We start from the raw sequence: 21751 nt of genomic DNA on the forward strand, positions 1-21751 counted from the left end.
TATATTGTAATGTCAATAACAGTATATACCAGTATGTCTAAACTTTTTTTTTAACCCCCAGTGGAGCCTATTGCTAAAAATGATTATATCTATGGCTCACTCTTTAGCATGATCAGTGCATTTTAGATAAAAGAATTTGGCATTGCCATCCAGAGCAGATCATTTTACACACTGCTCTATAAGACATTATTTTCAGTAATAATCATGAAATTAATTTAAATAATAAGTGATATGATGGAAATTGGAGTACCACTTTATAATGACGGTCAATAGAGGAAAAGACTTCTTACATTGGTGGTCAGTGGATAAATGTGTCCTTACAAATGTGTCAACACCCATATGCTGCACATATGTGTTGCTGGGAAGACGATGTTTCTGTGCAAAGAGCGTGCTCACTGCATGCTCCCAACACAGAGATGGAACTGTACATGACAGCTCTTGGTCCCTGCTAATGACCAGCTCCTGATCATTCGCAGTGGTCATGTGATCGGCCACCCCCCCGTGTCAGGGTGGCCTAGAAAGGGTTAAGATAGATGTCAGTGTATTGTATATTACCCTTTACATTGTTTGACAGTGTAAAAGTAATGCCTTACAATAGTGGTCAGTGTAAAGTTGCCCCTTTACGCTGGTAGTCAGTGTAGGCAGAAGATCAACCCTCCACTGCTCACTATTCAATGAAAACCTAGCAAGCTCTGTAGGAAACCTGGTTGAGAAAAGCTGGTATATGCAAAAAACAATAATGATCATAAAGAAAAATATTTGTTGCCCTACCACCAACCCCCTCCTGCGCCAGATTTTGTCGTACACATTTTAGTACATACTTGCAGTCTTGTCTGGGTTTAGCCAGATATCCTGGGAAGGAGCCTTCAGTAATTGTTCTGCACATTTTATTGTCTCTGTCAGAAGGTAGTAAAGTTCCCGCTTTGATGAGAAGGCCTAGACAGTGGTCAAATGTATTACGCTCTTCAGGACCATCCTCCGTGAAAAAACAGTGACCAAGAGTGTCATAGCCAACCACGTCTTTTACCTAAGCAAAAAAAGAGCAGGATTACTGTGCCGTCTACACTAGTCCTCACAGCTCAACAAAAGCTACACATCCTAACAATTGGTTTTAGTAGAACTAGAAGGTCAAAAGATCCTCTTTTATATTATTATCCTTCCAATTTAGAAGGAGATCAGATTGCTGGCAGAACACATTTTAAATGGATGGCTTGATGCTTTAGATAAGGAAGAGCTCTGCAGTCCTTTCACAGGCAACAATCTTAACTGAAGGAGGCAACTAGATTTTAATGGTGCAAGCTTCGGGTCTGCCTTCCTATCCATACTGAATTTACTGTCCTTTATAGCTGTGCTGGAACAATTACAGAGCTCAGGCATTTTTGACTATACTGGCTACATTTTTTTTTCACACTGGTTACTTGTTAAGTAAAGCAAGGATAAGCATGACAGCCAAAGTAGCCACTGGCCAGTGGTAGCTTCCAAATTTCTATCCACATAGGTTTTCTTTAAAGATTACCTTTTACATGACTCAGATTGTGGGCTATCTTAGGCCATGGCAGGCTATCCTAGACTAAGTGGGTGTGCCAACTTATAATATTAGAAATCTGGACGGTATTATAATTAATACTTTATACTTATCCGTGTCAAGGAGCTATGGTGACAAATGAGTCTAGAATAGCCTACTAGTCTTGTCTTATCGAAAGAGACAGGAGGAGTTTATGTTTATTGATTTAAAGCTGAAGTGTAACCTTCTCATATTTTGTCTTTTAGAATTTATCAGAGCAGAAAGGGTATAAGACAGACTAAAACGATTAAAATAACATTCTCTTTTTACATGTCGTATTATTTAAACAGCTTGTAGAAAATTGATACATGATGTAATATGACAATGTGTTATAAAGATATTGAAGAAGCCTACCAGCAAACCATTGGTGCCATGGACAGTGACACAGCGAGAGAATGAATGATGAATTGAGATATCCTTCACATAGGTGGGTGGGTAGTATCCACCCTTTTCATCCACATCACCAGTAGTGTGAAAATGAATAGGGTAATGTCCCATTGTCTGCTGTCCCATATGCTTCAGCTCTATTCCTTCCAAATGAACAGATTTAAAGCCTCGTCCAACCTGAAATCATAATTTACAATTATATCACCTTCAATGTAAGCCACATAATCTAGTTCAGATAAACAGAAGTAACATGGCAAAGAACTAATGTGGGACTAGTGCAGGGAACACAAAAGACCACCTTCTTCCTTCCTCTCTCTGCCTATTTTCTCTGGAAATACTCTAAAGTTGCTGCTGCTGCTGACTACAATGCTAAACTAGATATATCATGGATGGTCACCAGCAGCTTCATTGGATAGCATGATAAGCTATTAAAGATGGTGATTATGTAGCAAGCTCCAAACCTACTGAAACATTGATAGAGCAGCAACTGAGCTACAAAAAGCTTGACACAGATCTTTTACTACCTGCAATTTTTCCTGGCAACAAAAATGATAATAAGAGCTAATTCTGCATCTGAAACGCATCACTGGCACAAAATTGTTTGTGTTGCATGGACATTACTGTTACGAATCCATGCAAAAGTGACAAATTTAAATTACCCTCTCATTTTTTTCTGGATCTATCTGAAATCATTGCTTTTGCAGTCACTAATCTGTAACAACCATCTAGCAAAGGAAGTCATAACCCCAATTCTGTATGTTTGTTATTGAATCAACATCCCAGCCTGGAAGCTGGCATGTCTAGAAGGGTCAGCCAGGGCAACCTATTTCCCACAGTTTTGGTTTCTTGCACAACGAGTCTAAGACTAAATGAGTGAGGGCCAGCACTGCGGGCATGGAAAGTGTCTGGGCCTCAATCCAGCTCTAGGAATCTGCCTGAAGCACACTTGTATTCTACCACTGGATCAATGGGGATTAACAGAAAAACTTTAGGAAACACCAGGTTTTGTTCATGAGTTATAGTCTAGAGAGGAACCTGCATTTCTTAAAGCATATATCTGAGTGTTTAATACTGTTTTGCAATGGGAACCACAGTTTGCAAACATCAATGCTTAGTTTTAAGCCATGGTATTATGTAAGCATACCTTCAGGTGACCTCCAAAGGTATCAAAGCTGTAGTATTTACACACAGCGCTGTTGTAACAAGCGTTCTCCATTTCTCCAAAAATGACAACATTCCTGCTGAGAAGACCAACTTCTGCTCGCATATCCACTCCATCCATCTCTTCTCCAATATGGAGATACTTTGCTGTCCCTACAAAGCCAACAGGAATTTTCATTAACAGTGCATGAACTTGCTTTACAACAGGTTCACCTCGGAATTGGCAAAAACACTCTTCCAATTTAACTAGCAGAATCCCTTTGTAGGTCCAATAACAACATAATAGTTAATGTCAATTCCTTTGCTCGGCATGCACACAAGTGAATTCCAATAAGATTTATGATTGCATGGACTAGGATAATTCTCAATTTACAAAAATGGAAAATCAACCTGGCTTTTTGCTTTCTTTATAAGCAAATTTGTTTCCAGATAAAGCAAAAACATTTTTTTCTCATACAACGTGTAAGAACTTCTGTTTTTTCATCATACCATCTGACTGTAAAATCCCCCAAGGTAGGGATGACAAGCTTCCCCTGGGCTAGCTTTGTCATACTTTCCCTATGGTCATATTTTGTCACACTGTCAAGTATCTTTATTTTTAACTAAGTAGACCTATAAGCCACAGATGTTCACAGATCACAGATGGGTCTGCCTATTATTTTTTCTAGATTCCAAATCAAGCAAACACATATAAACTGCAACTCTTTGACAAAATCAATCCAAGAACACAGGTTGATTTGTATATGCTGATAATCACCCCCATGCATACCTCATACAAAATACAGAACCCAAATTGTGTACGCTCATGTGTCTCAGGAAGTCTGAGAAATACCATGGCCTACTTGGTGCTGTATACATTTACAAAGTCCCGTAGAGCTGGGACTGAAGGATCTTTTATTAACAGGAATGCTAAAAGACATGGCAGACACAGAGGCAGACCTGTCTGGCCTTACCATTTGTCTACCTGCTTTGAAGCGGCAGGTCACATATGGTCTCTGTTTCTCTCGCTCTTACTTGAATTCCATCATAAAATTCAATTGTCCACTAGAATTAGAGGATTACAAATCACAACAGTTTTAGCCTCTTTGCATGCAATGTTTGAAATGTTCGCTCCATTATTATGTCTGGGATATCTGCTGCATTCCTAGACCCTCTGCTTAACTTGCTGGGAGCCTTTTATTACAAATTCGAACATTTTTATGGAGGCAATGTAGGTATGTAATATTAACCCTCAAACTGCTAGGCTGTACAATAATATATTACAACAAGCCCCAGTGCTAGAAAGTTGGACAGATAACTATTTTATAGAGATCCAAAAAATTGGGTGACAGATTGGAAACAGTCAAAAGGTAGCTAGATTATATGCATCTTGTATCAGTTTTCAAAAGACATCCTTATAAAATACCAAAACATGTAAATGTTGGCTTAAAATGAAGGTTAAAACCTCATACACGCGATTGGATTGTTGGCCATCAAAACTGTGGAATTTTGTCCGAAGGGTGTTGGCCCAGATTTGTCTTGCATACACATGGCCACACAATTGTTGGCCAACAATTATGAACGTAGTGACGTACTATGTTGTTTTTCAGCTCTTTTGCGCCACCCTTTGGGCTCCTTCTGCTAATTTCATGTTAGTAGAGTAGTGTAGATTTGCACTTTTCATTTTGCACTTTTCAGTTTGCACTTTTCAGTTTGCACTTTTCAGTTAGTTCCTTAACGGCCCTTCTTCAACCAGCCATGTTGTGGAATCAGAGGAAATAACATGTTATTTATCATTGGCCTTGGAGTTATTGCTTTGACATAATTTTTTTGGTTGAATAATGATTTGATTTGGTATATTTTATATATTTTTGGTTGCATAGAATGCACTTTTTGGTTAAGTTCTATTGGCAGATAGCATGTCTAATTTTATTCATTTTCTTTTTTTAATGCACAATAAAAAAACACGTGGAGAATAATATTGGCTATGTGTTTTACTTCAAACTCAGCTGACGGAGTCAGCGGGCGGAGTCAGCGGGCGGAGCAGAGAGTGAGTCCTCAAGGTAAGCTGGCAGGGGTGCAGGGCGCAACCGCATTATCCATCGGGAACGGTGATCGGAGCCATCACATCCAGTAATGGAAGTGACGCTCTGTGACACCATCAGCAGTTGAACATCCCAATGCCCATCTTCATAAACCCTGCACTCGGATGCCAGCAGTGGACATCTTGTTACACCCAGCCCCTATAGTTCGGGCTGGGTGTAACAAGATGTCCCCTGCTGCTTTTATGAGGCCGAGTGCAAGGAGTACCAAGATGGGCATCGCAGGGAGCATAGCATTCCTTTCCTCTCATGTCATTGCTGCCTGCATTTCAGAGCCTACCCATCAGTGCCCATACATGTCACATATCAGTACCCAATGCTCATAGGTGCTGCCCATCAGTGCCATCTATCAATGTTAGCCATCAGTGAGTGCCCATCAGTCAGTGCCATCTATCAGTGTCCATCAGTCAATGCCCAGGCATCAATACTCGGCCATCAGTGCCCATCAATCAGTGCGCATCAGTCAGTGCCCATCAGTCAGTCAGTGCCACCTATCAGTGCCATCTATCAATGCCTGCCATCAGTCAGTGCACATCAGTGCTCATCAGTGCTGCATATCAGTGCCCATCAGTGCCAACTAATCCTATCAGTGCTCATCAGTGCTGCTTAATCAGTGCCACCTATCAGTGCCACCTAATCTGTATTGTGCTTTAAAAACTGTCACATGACGTTAAAAAAGTATCGGTAATCGGTATCGGCAAGTACTTGAAAAAAAAGTATCAGTAGTTGTACTTGGCCTTAAAAAACTATATATATATATATATATATATATATATATATATATATATATATATATATAGAGAGAGAGAGAGAGAGAGAGAGAGAGAGAGAGTATAGAGAGAGAGAGATAGAGAGAGAGAGAGAGAGAGTCCATGCCACTGTATGATATGGTGGTTTACTCCAGATTTTGTAAAAAGCCAGCACACTAATGGCACAAGTGTTTGCTGGCTTCATATGAGAGCCAGAGTTTGAGCTCAGGGCCCCACTCTACGGAGGGGGTCAGTGTGTGAAGGGAGCAGTAAGAGGTGCTTGTATGCACCGTGCTGTCAAGGTCAGGACAGACCAAGGCCCGAATCTAAGAGGTCAATGAGGGACAGAGCAGCTGGGAAGCTGCAAGGAAAAATGCATAGCTGAGGTGCAGCATCTGTGCACAAACACTGCGATGTGTTTGATGGAGGACCTAAAGGTACTAATGGTCAGGAGGACCAAGTGGTACTAATTGAAGCAGTAAAGTACAAGTTGGCAGGAAAGCACTGAAAACTATTTCTGGCGTGGAGTCAACTCACTGTTAGGCGCTACCATTGAGCCACAAAACCCCATCTTGTCACAATATATACAAATAGCAATTATTTTTCTCCCTATCTTGCTTGTTAGTTCTGCTGACCTCTGATCACAAGGCTACTCAAGTGTTTAAATTATGATAAGGTTTAATGTGTGATTCCATCAAAGGATTGCATTTTCTGCAACTTGTTCCACCAGGCTAGCAGTCTACAGTGCGTACTGGATGAATATAAATGTATATAGTATGTTTTCCCATAACTAGGCTTAAGGTTCTGTGTCAGATTTTCATACATCTTAAACAAATTCCACTGCAATCAGCCTCACTTTAAATCAACTTCACTCTCAGTAATACTACAGGGAGGGAGGAATACTGATAAAATTCATTTTGCGTTACCTTACATGAAATGTGGTGTCTGTTAGTGAGGCTGAACAGAGCAAGTGTCCCACTTGTATGCTTTTCATTTAATCATAATGCAGGTCATGCTAAGCTGTAATCACTCTAAAATATGCCAAACATGCACTGAGCACAAGCTATATATAAACTAGTTCTGTAGTTTTGGCTTGTGCCACAATACAAAAGTTATTTTGGAACATTTAATTCTAAAAGTTAAAAAATACCCCTTTAATGATCTATTTAAAAATGGAATGCCTTTAATTTAGAACCTGAAAAACACACGCCTATGCAAACAATACCAGAAGCAGAGAGAAAAGAAGATTTTTCCATCATTCTTACTGCCAGCACTGAATTAGGTTAGTGAGGGAAAGAACAGAACACAGAGAAAGAAAAAGGTTTTATTTAAAATGAGCAACATAAGCAAAAGACAAAAAATAAAATATGTTAGGAAAAGAGAAGTGTGGAAAGGGTATTTTTGCCAGTTTTCTGGGATAGGTCTTATTTTTCACATAGTTCAGATAATGCCTAGCATCCAGACACATTATGCAACTTGCGGTGACATGGCAATGTCCTATGTATTGTAATTCAACCACAACAACATTTAGCAATATAGTTCAAACACAGCTAATTGATGAGGCTAGCTCATTAGGGCACACAGAAAGATAAGAAGACACAAAAATTTAGTGATCTACAGCAACCAATCAAATATGATTCTGGACTGATTGCTGCGGGGGTTATGCATGAAACAGAAATAGACATAACATAACCTTATTGAATAAGTGTGGGTGTAATGTACCCTGTAATTTAGAAATGTGGTAGTAGGCCTATGACGTGGGAATGCGGTAGGTTCATTTAACTAGCCTAACTCCAGCCAAATGTTTTTTGCAGCTTTATAGCAGATATATATGATGTGAGGCCCCCCACCCATAAAGCAAAAGAGCCAGGCAGATCTCAGGAGCGATATGACAATAAGCTAGCAACCACGCTAATATGATATATCAGTTTGCATTGGTATTGGGCAATACCATGCCAATGGGTGGAACTAACAAACATTTAGACCAGGGGTGTCCAAACTTTTTTCAAAGAAGGCCAGATTTGGTGACGTGAACATGCATGAGGGCCAACAATTTTGCCTGACATTCTTTGAACCATTAAAATTAAATGCAAATTAACTATTGTATGCAAAGTTTATTGCAAACGGCATAATTTTCATTGGTATTGGGCAATACCATGCCAATGGGTGGAACTACCTGAGACATTTAGACCAGGGGTGTCCAAACTTTTTTCAAAGAAGGCCAGATTTGATGAAGTGAACATGCGTGAGGGCCAACCATTTTGCCTGACATTCTTTGAACCATTAAAATTAAATGCAAATTAACTATTTTATGCAAAGTTTATTGCAAACGGCATCATTTTCATTTCGTCACATGGATGACAAATCTAAATAGGTGTTAAATCACTCTGCCTTTCATATCTGAAGGCCAGATGAAAACAAAATCCAGGAAGCTGAAATATATGTTATTGGTAATAAAGGTTGTCTGTCAACTTTTAAGTTAAAAAAATATGAACAGGAACATAACACCAAGTATACACGTTGTGTAAAAATATATTTATAACTGATTTAGACCAACTGACATTAACTGAGATTTTACAATATATTTATCTCAATTGAAAAAAAAAAAACTTGCACTTTGTGGCTGTGTGTGGTGAAGAGTCTACGGATGAGCTTGGGCATGTTATTTGGATATACAGTAAAACCTTGGATTGCGAGCACAATTTGTCCCAGAAACATGCTTGTAATCCAGAGCACTTGTATATCAAAGCAAATGTCTCCATAAGAAATAATGGAAACTCAAATGATTTGTTCTACAACCATGTATTCGTAGGTCCTTCAGTTTATAGTCCACATAAAAATATTATAGCAATGTGATAGGCTGTGTAACCATAAAATGTCCATCCACAAATGGAAGCCTCCACAAGGGGATTACAAGCAAAATCCAGCAGGAGCTACAGAGTATTAAAGAGAAGATAGGTGCCTCTAAGTGTAGCAATATGTTGCTAAATGTTGTAATTTCATTAAATGTAACCGTATTGGTACACTTAGAGGCGCTCGCCTTCTCTTTTATACCCAGTTGTGACATGATGATACTTGTATATCAAGACATTTCTTGTATATCAAGTCAAAATGTATTTAAAAATGTTGCTTGTCTTACAAAACACTCTCAAACCAAGGTTTTATTGTATATATATCTTTTGTTGCTCCCCAACAAATCCCAAGCACCTATCAAGACTAAGGATGAGCTCGGGTGTGTTCACAACTCCACGTGTCCAAGCCCACCAGGAAGCTGACAGTGCCAGTCACAGGCACTGAGACATTTCCAAATCTCTGCAGCTGCGGACCAGGAAATATTGCAGTGTCTGTGATTAGCGTTGTCAGTTTCCTGGTGTGCTCGGGCACATGGAGTTGTGAACACACCTGAGCTCATCCTTAGCGGTGCTTGGAGATCCGTTGGGGGCCACAAAAGATATATATATATATAAATTACCAGTGGGGCCATATTAAACTGGAACACAAGCCGCAATTGGCCTGCGGGACAGACTTTGGACATGCCTGATTCAGACAGTCAACATTACAGTCATAGCAAAACCAAATGGAGCTTCATGGACATAAGAAAATGTTGATGTTCAATAGTTTATATTTACCAATGTTTCTAAACATGGTCTTACTGCACCTCTACCCAATAAAAACATGCTGGGAATTGTAGTTTTACAACTGCTTGAGAATGACAGGACGCCTAAGCTTCAACTAAACTGAAACATTCCTCATCCTATATGTTAGCAGAAGATTTTGTTTTAAAAGGGCTGGGTTTCTCGATAAGACTGTTCTCCAATGAAATAACTTTATAGTACAAGTTCATTATCTACTTCAATAATAACAACCCGCTCTACCAAACCCTTCCTTATCCTCCCCGACTGTTATTTTAAGATTAAAAAAGTAAAGAGCCTGTTAATCCAACACTGAAGAAACATCGTATTATCTTAAGTAATATAAATAAAGCGAGTGGGAGGATGCTTCGTGGAATATTTGCAAGGAGTCAGCAAGTGTTTAAGTGTCATATTTATATAAAACAGAAATCTTCTCAACACGAGCTTTGTAAAATTGGGACAGAAAAGCTCGGCACGCGCAGGGATAATCTGTGCTTTATATATGGTAACTTTAGTTTATTACTAGGATTCTAGGGATAAAATAAGTTAGAACTTGGAATGCAGTGTTTGTATGATCTCCAATAATTACAATAATCCCACCAGCCTGTGATACCTATTACTTAAACTGAAGGCTGCATATTTTCAAACTTAATTAAAAACAGTCTTTATGAAGCTGAACATGTAGAATATTGGCCCCTCTGAGATTTTTGCTTCTTGTGGTACCAGTTTAACAGCTATAATGGGAGCAGAAGCTGCTGATTTGCACAAAGGAAAGTAAAATACTTTCTTGTCACATAAATACAGAATCACAGCTATTAATCAGCTATTAATCCCCTTCTTAAACAAGAAGCTATTTTGCTGAACGAATAACAAATGCTCTACCTTAGATACAGTAGCACTGTCCAGGCATTCACTACATCAATACACTGATACATACATACATATATATATATATATATATATATATATATATATATATATATATATATATATATATATATATATATATATATATATATATATATATATATATATATAATAGTCCAAGTAAATGCACTTCACCAAGCAGGTATCCAGAATAGTACAAAAGGCTATGGAAGCTCTCACGCTTGTTCATCTCACATTTTATATAATGTTTGATGGAGCTCTGGAGCTCTTGATTATCTTTTGAACTCTGCCCTTGATGCATATTTTTTACTTTTGCACACTATGATGTCATCTTTTCAGGGGTGTTGTGGGTGAGTGCAGTTATGGGTTTATATGTCTGAACTTTTGTATGTCTTGTTGCCTTAATAAAGATGAATGGAACTCCATCCAAACATTGGACAAAATAAATAAGCTTTTTATTTAATATGTCTCTGTTTCAAGACTCTCGAGTACTTCCAAAACGTTTAGGGCCAGTTCACACGACATGCAATCCAGTGTGTTTTTTTCTGCATAATAAAAGCATGGATAGTAGATTATATGGTTTTCAATCTCATAGTTCACACTAGTGCAGTCAGTTCCAGTGCGTTCCAGTTCCAGAAAAAAAAAGTAGAACCTGCTGCATTTTTTATGCACTGGACTGTATTGGATCACTGTAAAAGGCATCAAAAATGCACTGGAACACACTTGTCGTTTTTTTTGTTAAGAAAAATAGGGGGAAAATGCACTGGACTGCATCAAGAAAACACTGAAACACACCAAAAAAAGCGCATTTAGAAAACCATCCGTAATGCATGCGGACTGAGTTTCTATGGTGTGAACTGGCCGTAGAGACATCAAAAGCAAGGCATATTCATATCGGAATGACCGAAAGGCTTTCTCTTGAGCATTCATATATTCATATGTGGCCATTTACTGTATTCCTCATAGGATTTTGCTTTATCACATACTTTTTTTTTATTCTGGTATGATCAAGTTTTTAATTTGCAAAATATGTATCACTGGGAAAAAGAAAACTTTTTTTGGTAAGCACTGGCTTAATTTAGTACTTTGGAAACGTTTTATAGATGATGTGTTTATGATGATGGAGAGGTGTTGAATCATAATTTTTTAATTTTTTTAACTTCATTAATAATAATGATAGTAATCTAAAATATACATGATACAAAATAGCATACATTTTTCAGTTTTGACTATTTATGTAATGAGTAGTAACATTTAACAAGGGCTTCGGAGAAATTGTAACCCGGCTCAATAATTTTTGGCCCAGTCTAAAGCTATTGCAGAAAGGATATAATCAAAGCACTCGAAAGTGAGTTGGCAATTTGTGTTTTAATACTACTACAACTGCTACTACATACCACACTATGGAAAATCTTTCTACTCTTCCGTTCATCAGTATATTGCCCTACATGGATCCATACAATACATTTAGAGCAAGGAGTTGTTTTAACAAAATCTGAATTTTCTTTTTTATCATCAAGTTTCCCATAGCAATTTTGAGTTGTTTTTTTCTCTCGCTGTGTTGCCTATAACAACCAATCAGTAAGTTTCCTTCTCTCGCTATCTGTTCCAAATTAGATAAATAGCCTTTTCATTTAAAAGTGGGACAGACCACTTAATTTTTTGTTTGGCAATTTATAAATTGCTGTTTTCTGCAAGTTGATTATTGTTATTTTTTTAGGGATCTTTAGAACTGTGTTTATTCTCTTTTAATTGTTTTGGGGGATCTTATTAGCACAGCAGCTGATACATTGTTCAAATATAAAAGACCAGTGCAAAACGTATTTATACGATTACATGTCTAAATGATATCACAGCATGGCATGGCGTCTAACATCTAGTCCCTGGACCTGCTGATACATTGGATAAATGGGTCCATCGTGGTGAAGAGTGCTTTGGTTAATTGCCAGTGAGGCTTAAGCTGCAATTAGAAAATCGTATTTTTTTTGTTTTTGGTAATCCAGCTCCTGACTCATGGCATAAGGATTTCAGAAACCCACGCATGCTTTTTTATAACATAATTACAAATATTATACTGTGAAGTTACTTATTGCTAGGTGACAAGTGATTGAAAATTATGTTAGACTGCATGGAGATGAAGTTATAAGGAATGCCAAATTGTTCACTCCACATGTGTGTGTAATGAAGAGCAGAGCCAGGTCCAACTAAATTTAGCTTTTGTCATATTCGGACAGATGTTTCGGAAAATTAGACTTGCTAAATGCAGCCTGTACGATTCCAGATGCATAGTTTCTTACCTGAGCTCTAGTTATTTATCATGAATTATTTTTCCACTTCCAAACAAAAGCCACACAAATGAAGAATGCATTTCCTATTCTGTGCATAATAATATGTTTTAAGTTGGTTTTACATCTTTTATAATACTTGACTGCTTTCCTTTTTTTAAGAAAATGGCAGCCAAAAACATCATTAATAATGGTGTTGAATTGACCCATTTTGTACATTATTTAGGGATACACAAAGTATGATACTTTTACACCTAATATTACATCAAGTCATACTTTATCCTACTAAATGCTACGACTGTTTTTGGTTTCTTTAGTCAAGATATTTGATATGCAAGTAGTATTTAGCTTGCAGGGACTTTGCCATAAAGTACCTACCCAGCAATCTGGGTCACATCTGTCCAAAGCATCATGAGCCTCTGCACTGCGCCAAGCTATTATTTACCCCATTCATCCCACATTAAACTGTGCATACTACCCTGTGCACTGAAAGTCACCCCATATTTTCACTAGAGAATGGGGTTGATTTACTAATACTGAAGAGTGCAAAATCTGGTGCAGCTCTTTTCCAATCGTTTTTATTAAGTTTATAAACCTTATAAACCAGATATAAAACCGTACAATACAGTATAAAAAAGGAACGGTACAAAACATTATTGACATACATCATTGGTCGTTAAGGAACCGGTATAATGCAATTTTGAAGAACAGAGGCTACATCCGAGGAGGAGGAACTGCATGACCAGGGGCGCTCTCATCTAAGATGAGGGGTCATCTCAGCCATGAATCGGTCATTGTAGTTGGTCATTGTGTTTAAATGCACAGCCCACAAATGAATCTGGTGCAGCTCTGACTAAAAGCCAATCAGCTTCCAGTTTTTTTTTTTTTTTTTTGTCAAAGCATAATTGAAGAAGCTGAACTAAGAAGCTGATTAGCTACCATGCACAACTGCACCAGATTTTGCACTATCCAATTACAGTAAATTGAACTCAATGTTTCCTATACTTAAATCCTAAATCGGCTCTAACGTGTGACCTCTCTTTTGTCCACAAGCAGCCAAGCCTTAACCAGTTCACCCTTTCCCAAGAAGTTTCTCGGTTTGCCTGCCAGGAACTACAAAAGAAGGTTACTTCTGTTTATGTTACTTGAGAATGCTTTTGCCACACACCACGCTAGTGCATAGCCAAAGTTGCATTCTCTCCAGCCAGGAAGCCAGTTCCAATGTCTGCAGAAGTTCCAATAACCACAGAAGTATGTCTTTGGTCCTAAAATCAGCACAAGGTGTATTGGGAACCCACCCATTCTGGGTAAACATACACTCTAGTGTACAAAAGATATGTCTCAGTTGCCAGGTCATTTTTCTCATATTGTTTGTCCTAAATGTGCATGTATAAAGAGACACATATATAAGAGACACATGTATAAAGAGACACTCACACAACTTGTGGAAAAGTATTAAATATGACATGTGGCACAAACATTAATTAGCTTTCATACAACTATGACACTGATTGTCCTTGTTGGCCTGTTACAAGATCCGCTTAGACCAGGCCTAAAACCATTAAAGCATAAAACAGATACCGAAATCCTGTAAAATAACACATGCTTCTTATTTTGGCATGTCAAGTATTTCTTTTCATTGAAATAAAGTCAGACATAAGGCAGTGCCTAGTATAAACAAACATCTGACCTGTGATTAGAGAAACAGTTTGGTTTTCAAATAGCGCATATTAATTCCTAACTCAGAACCTGTCAAGATTTATGTAGTTCCAAACACAAAACACACTGGTTAGTTGACTTTGATGGGCTTCACGCAACAGCTGTGTAATTGAGGCCATCCAAATGGCTATGAGATATAAAAAATAAATATAAATTATATATATATATATATATATATATATATATATATATATATATATATATATATATATATATATATATAGTCAAAAGTATTATGAGTATTAAAATTGGGATGCCATTAAAGTTCATGTGTGTAAAGGCAGGTGTATATATATATATATATATATATATATATATATATATATTTTTTTTTTTTTTTTTTTTTTTTTAAACGGTTATGCATTTGTTCTTTATGCAAACAATATTATTTGTTGACCCTATGGCTTCACTTACACTGCTGGGCTGTGGTTTTTATCAATCCCTTACCACCCAGCCATAAGTTAATATGGCCCCTGACAATGTTAGTACTCATTGTAGTCACAGTAAAGCAAAGCAAAAAAATTATAGTACTAGGCAGTGCCATCACCAAATGTGACTCACATAAAGTGGAGTTCCACCCAAAAATGGAACTTCTGCTTTACGTACTGGTGACCCCCTGACATGCCACACTTCCTCTCCTGGCACCGGAAGAAAGTTTACCCCTCCCCCCTCCCTTCCTGCCTGGCCATTCACAACGTGCAGAGTGGTTTGCGCGGCTTCACAGCCGGATGCCCACAGTTAAGATTCCGGTGCCGGGGAGAGGAGGGGGAGAGGAGCGAGGCTTTGTGCGCCCACTTTGCTGGGCCATGGAACAGGTGAGTGTCTGTTTATTAAAAGTCAGCAGCTACACTTTTTTTAGGGGTGGAACGCCACTTTAAGTGAATGGGGCCACAGGGCAACTGTGAGTAATGCATGTGGTTACGGCACAGTACTGTGGCTTTTTTAAGGTTAAAACAGAAGTTCAGGAGATGACTCATTGCCTCCAAGACACCTGCCAAATACAAGTTTAAACGAGCCCTAAGGGACATATTTATAAAGCAGTTAATCTGACATTCACCAAACATTTATTGCAGGAAGGGGAGTCTTGATGGTGCATGTGTTTAATATGAGTGTGATTGGTTCACCACCAGTGAATCTTTGGTGAAAGCCACCTTTACTGCTCTGCAAATTAAGCTGGCCATACACCTATAGATTATCTGCAGATTTTCTATGGTTAGATGGAAAAAGTGGGAGATTCCTCCATCCACACGTTTAGCGAACATGGAGAAATCTGTTGCACTTTTTCCATCTAACCATAGCAAATCTGCAGATAATCTATAGGTGTATGGCCAGCTTAAGTCACAAAGTAGTCTCTTGAAACTCTTGAAATGTGCATGGAACATTTCCTTAATGAATTTGGAAGAACCCATCTCTTCCCTGTTAGCATGGTTTTCTTTCTTTCAGCCTGCAAGCTGAACTAAAGAAGTCTCTTAGGCATCCCATAAATGATTTGATTTTCTTTAATTCTTTAAAATGTCTACTTATGCATTAAAATTAACGGATAGCACAGTAAAGCTTTCTTAGAACAGAAGGTATTCACATGTGTCATTCCATCACATATCCTAAAATAAGAGAATTGTTTCTCATTTTGGCAAAGTTGGTATAGCCATGAAAATCCTTCCTTTATACCCCAAACAGTCAGATGCATGTCCAGAACTACTGATGAATAGTGTAAATATGATCTAATATTATTGAGCTATTCATTGGCCATCATCAGTGCAGTGCATGGAAACCATGGCTTCTATGGAGTAGGGCTCTTTGGTTATACTGTCTCATTTACAGTAAACAAATTACTGTAGAGAGTTTTCTAGTCTATCTTATAGTGATCATCTTGATTTATGTTTTATTTGGAGTTCTTGGAGAAATGACAAGATTTGCCTCTGGAAAGGGATGCTTTCACATGGGCGTACACTAATGCCACCTGCCTCAACACGCAGTATCCCATCAGCAAGAAACTGTCGTTATCAGATTATGGAAGACGAGACACTACTTTCTCTAACTGTATCGTATATCACACAGAGTGACAAGAGTGAAAAAAATACTTTTCACAGTTTACTTGGGGGGTGTCTAATAATACTTTTGGAATCCACGCTATTAATTCACTGAAAGGTTCATTGACAAACGAATATGCAATAGTTTCCAAGCTGAAAGACAACAAGAAATACAAATCCAACTTATGAACAGGTCATATTCTTTAATGGAGTCCTGTCATCAAGGCTATATCTTGGATGTGATGCTGCCCTGGGCGCTGTTAGCAAATACTTCATAAATTAGTATCTAAGCATCTCAAAAGTTCATTCCATTCTACCTAGAACAGTCAATGATAAAGAAGGCCGCTGAGCAAAGAAAATTGAAATGATAGAGAATTATCCCAAACTATGCTATGCTGCTCTCCTGAGCAATGCTTCCATGGGCATGTGCCATAGTAAATATAAACCATTCCATCATTATGGACATGTAAACAGGACATTAATGCATGGTACGCAACCACACAAAGAAAACGCATATGGTTGAAAAAAAATCTGTTTTGTTTTACCCGTTTTACCTTCAGCATTACCCAACTAAGGATCTTCTACACATACTGCAATGATTTTTAACAAGTATTATTTCTGCTTCTCTTCAGAGGATATTATAACACATTTTTCATATACACTGTGAGCATTTTCTGACAGAACGTTCTTAGAAGTGAAAGAATATGTTTGAACAGTACCATGGACTTTATAGGCACAGAGTGCATCAGATATAATCAGATATAATTAAAAAAAAGTTTTTCTTTATTCCAAAATTAGATTAAAACAGACACATTAAAAAAGATGCACAATGCAAAATGTTTGCCAAGAATATATATATATATATATATATATATATATATATATATATATATATATATATATATATATATATATAAATAAAACACCACCTAAACCAACAAGACCCATTCCCAATAGTTGTGAGGTATCCAAAGATGGTACATTAACCAATATCCAATCGGGCTTGGTGTGGGCAATTGTAGTATTATAGTGCTGAAGCGTTCATACCTATTGGGAATGGATCTTAGTGGCTCACTTCTGCATAGAAACCAATGAGCTTACAGGTTTTATTACCAAAGCTTAATTGAACAAGCTGGGGTTAGAAGCTCATTGGTTTCTATGCAGAAGTGAGCCTTATTTTACACTCTCCAGCAATAGTAAATAAACCCCATTGTGTACTTAAAAGTGGGGTATGCCTGTATATATGTGTTCTAGCCAATATTTTGCATTGTAAAAAGAATAAGCTATTGCCCTGACTGGAACCCAACCATCATTGAACGTGGCACATAAAAGGGCCAGGAGAGTGGTAGGGAACACCAGGTAAAATGGATGCAGCTCCTCTCAAATTAAGTCTTGAGATCCTAATGCACATATAAAAAAACAAACACAAGAGGGTGCCTCCATCTAGGTGTAGCGATTTAATTAAAAAGGCATAAAAAACAATTAAAATGCACTCACTAGATAAAAGTAGATAAAGGCTTGTCATAGACCCACATAGATCTTCATAGGATCACCGTGAGGCTACAGAGCTCTGCAGGCACGTGGCTGTTTGAAGCAGAGTTCTTGAAGGAAGTACAGCTGTCAGGCTTCAGACTGGAACATAAGCGTCAGCAGCTTCCAGAAGTGGCAAGATGGCTGCGGCTCCAAAACAGCATCCCTCAAGGCTGGGTGAAGACAGGAAGTGGAGGGGATGTGGCGACATGTTTCATGGCAGAAGGAGGGCTCCTTTATCAAACCATAGGTCTACGATAAAAAGGTTTGATAAAGGAGCCCTCCTTCTGCCCTGAAATATGTAGCCACACCCCCTCCACTTGCTGTCTTCACTCAGCTTTGAGAGATGCTGTTTTGGAGCTGAAACCATCTTGTCACTTCTGGAAGCTACTGATGCTTATGCTCCAGCCTGAAGCCTGACAGCTGCACTACCTTCAAGAATTCTGCTTCAACCAGCCACATGCCTGCAGAGCTCAGCAGCCTCACTGTGATTCTATGAAGATCTGTATGGGTCTATGACAAACCTTGATCTACTTTTATCTGGTGAGTGCATTTTAATTGTTTTTTATGCCTTTTTAATCAAATCGCTACACCTAGATGGAGGCACCCTCTTGTGTTTGTTTTTTTATATTTTGCATTGTGCCATCTTTTTTAATGTGTCTATATATAATATTTTTTTGTAATAAAGAAAACATTTTTTTATTATATTTGGTGTACTCTGTGCCTATAAAGTCCATTGTACTGTCCAAACATATTCTTCTGCATAATTAGGATGTGGCACAATTCTCTACTATTCCCTGTATCCACAGTTCCACCCTGTTGTTATACAATCCAATACATCTTAGAAGTGAATCTGTCAGATGCAGATTCAAGTTCAAGTGCAGCAAGCAAGTGTGATTCCCTCATTGATGTCTTATCTTCCCTGCAGTCAGGTGAGTAGTTGTCTTTGGCAGGCCATATGTTTCACAACTTTCTTTCCTTCAAGCATGGGTTGAAGAAAAGAAAATTGCTTGATTCCCCCATCAACACAGTCATTGTTGATGGGAAAATCCCTCTGGCTGTGCTAATTTATTCTGTCAGTGGAAGGTTTCTCAGCCGTCTGAATACAATAATCACTGCTGGCAGCTATAGCAGCTATAGCAACAAAAAAAACAACAGGTTGGTTGTACTGAAGTTGATCGATGGATCCTATGAGGCTGCATGACCCCTGACCTTCTGTCTGGACAGTGCTGATTGGCCCTGTGCTCATCACATGCACCCTCCAAAGAAAAGAAAAAAAAAACTCTCTAGCAATACACACCAAACTGAGCATGTGCAGTGTGCCCCCAAAGCTCTGTACTTTAAGGAGATGTATTGGGGACGGTGGAAGAAGGGGACAAGACCGCTGCAGACCGCCGCAGATGCCCCCCCCCCCGTTGTGTTCTGGGAAACCCACAGTTCCCAGGACACAGCGGGGACCAGTACAGATGCACAGCGCGACTCGCACATGCACAGTAGGGAACCGGGCAGTGAAGCCGCAATGCCTCACTTCCCGATCCCCTGACAGAGGATGGCGGAGGGGGCAGCAGAGAGACGAACGATTGCTCGTCATCTGCTGCCGACATCGCTGGACCCTGGGACAGACAAGTGTCAATTTATTAAAAGTCAGCAGCTGCAATATTTGTAGCTGCTGGCTTTTAATATTTTTTTTAAAAGGTGCAGTTCCTCTTTAAGTCACACAAGTCCCTGCAGTTGCCATAGGACCCGTGTCTCAAAAGGACCAATCAAGGGAGAAGACAAAAAGGGACCAATAGAATAAGAAAACACAAAGGGTCCAATAGACAGAGAAGGTACAAAGGGACTAATAGCCAGAGAAGACACAAAGGTGGCAATAGAGTGAGAAGACACAAGGAGACCAATAGACAGAGAAGACACCAAGTAGCCAAGGGACAGAGAAAACATAAGGTGGCCAATAGACAGAGAACACACAAAGTGGGAGATTTACAAAATCTGCTGCAGCTCTGCATAGAAACCAATCAGCTTCCAGGTTTTATTGTCAAAGCTTAATTGAACAACCTGAACTTAGAAGATTGGCTTCCATGCACAGCTTTAGTAAATCTTCCCCAAAGTGGCTATTAGACAAAGAAGGCACAAAGGAATCAATAGATAGAGAGGACACTAGGCTAAGAGACAGGGAAGACACAAAGTGGCCAATAGACATAGAAGACACAGAAGGGTCAATATACATAAAGGGCACAAAGTGATCAAGAGAAGGAGAAGACACAAAGGGGTCCGTTTCAATATTTGGGCATTATGCATGATAACTATATTGTTCACATAGATTAGAAATGTGTTCCAAATTGTTTGAAAAAACAATTTATATGGTACAAAATACTTTTCCATAATAACACCCCACAGCTCTCTGGTAAATCCTGTGTAGAAATGCATAACAATATACAATGTGGTATATTATGGTCCCATCGCTGTTCTTTTTTTATTCAGCTATTATTTACACCTTCTCTAAAATGACAGAATTACATTCATTGTAGATCATGATAGTGACGTGTTATAGTGAAATAGACACCAAATGTATGCCTCTCTGGCTGACCTCTGCTTTTCATTCACTGCTTGTTTTTATCTCCTTGTCTTTGTTCCTCCATTGGGCTACATTTCCCTTCTCTGGTATTTACTTTGAGAAACGTCCAGCATTTCCCTAGAGGATGCAGTCCTAGTCACATTGGGTGGATACAATTATGGTGATACTGTGATTCATAGAAGCCAATACCCCTTGTAGTGCTGATACCAAAGATAAAAGTGAAATAATATTTTAAATGGAGACGAATGTTATACTACTTATCATGTTTTTTCATCTTTTCTCTGAAAATATATAGAAATGCAATGGGTGGGTTTCTCAAGGTAGGAACTATAATCTGGCCTATTCTTCCCAATGTGATTAATGCAAATGTTCACCTGCAATAAACCTCTATATTGGCCTTTAGCAAACAAGGAGAGCATATCCAGCTGTGCTATTGCTATTTGAGATGAGTGAGCGATGGCCAAAGGCAAGCACCTACTAAATCATAATAGCAATGGGTCACTTAAAAGGACAGCCTACCGTTGAGGTAATCTGCCAATAGCCACAATGGAGGCATTTTTCTCTTGTGCTTTCTGACTCCTCAGACAAATATTAAGAAACACTTCATGGCTTTCAGTAGGTACACATTGCTCTATGCCCACTTTAAGCTAGACGTTGGATGATAGACACTTCCACCTGAGGGCAAACCATCTCATCTGTGATAGACAACATTTAACCAAAAGTAAAAGGTTTTCAATAATGCCATAGATGATGTTGGTATTAGTACAGAAGGTCCAATCCACCTCCCAAGTCAGGTAGAATCGTATCATGGCACATAGTCAACATTCCAGCTTGGGAAGTGTCTTAGAAAAGCTTGTATAGTGTAAATCTGCTGTATCAGTTTTTATGCTGGTAGAACTATGAACTTTAGGTTTAGGGGAACTTTAAGTTAGGGGAAGTAAACTGGCATAGTATGATACCCGCTGTGGGAATCATGGAGTGCTTGCTCTGAACATGAATCCTGCATGCTGGTCTCATGTTCAGAGCAAGCACTCCAAAGAGGAACGTTCAACTGTCTAATCTGACAAGTGTATCATACAACCATAGGTCCATGCAGAAGTTGACTTTAGGAAATGTAAAATCTTTGTGAGAGTAATGCATCACACTAGTA

General features: G+C 38.6%; 1 protein-coding gene across 3 annotated transcripts in view; it reads right to left on the bottom strand.

Annotated features, from left to right (window-relative positions):
- Positions 1 to 21751, bottom strand: part of CEMIP (cell migration inducing hyaluronidase 1) — a 190407-nt gene that overhangs the window by 29435 nt on the left and 139221 nt on the right. For all 3 annotated transcript variants that reach the window (XM_077468315.1, XM_077468313.1, XM_077468314.1), the window contains 3 exons: positions 3096 to 3265; positions 1919 to 2128; positions 822 to 1027 (listed from right to left, as the gene is read on the bottom strand). In XM_077468315.1, coding sequence (XP_077324441.1) covers positions 822 to 1027; positions 1919 to 2128; positions 3096 to 3265 — 586 coding nt within the window. The remainder of the gene's footprint in view (positions 1 to 821; positions 1028 to 1918; positions 2129 to 3095; positions 3266 to 21751) is intronic.

This window comes from Lithobates pipiens, unplaced genomic scaffold (genome assembly GCF_037356315.1).
Source record: "Lithobates pipiens isolate NorthernLeopardFrog02 unplaced genomic scaffold, aLitPip1_a1.2 Scaffold_8, whole genome shotgun sequence".
NCBI lineage: Eukaryota > Metazoa > Chordata > Amphibia > Anura > Ranidae > Lithobates > Lithobates pipiens.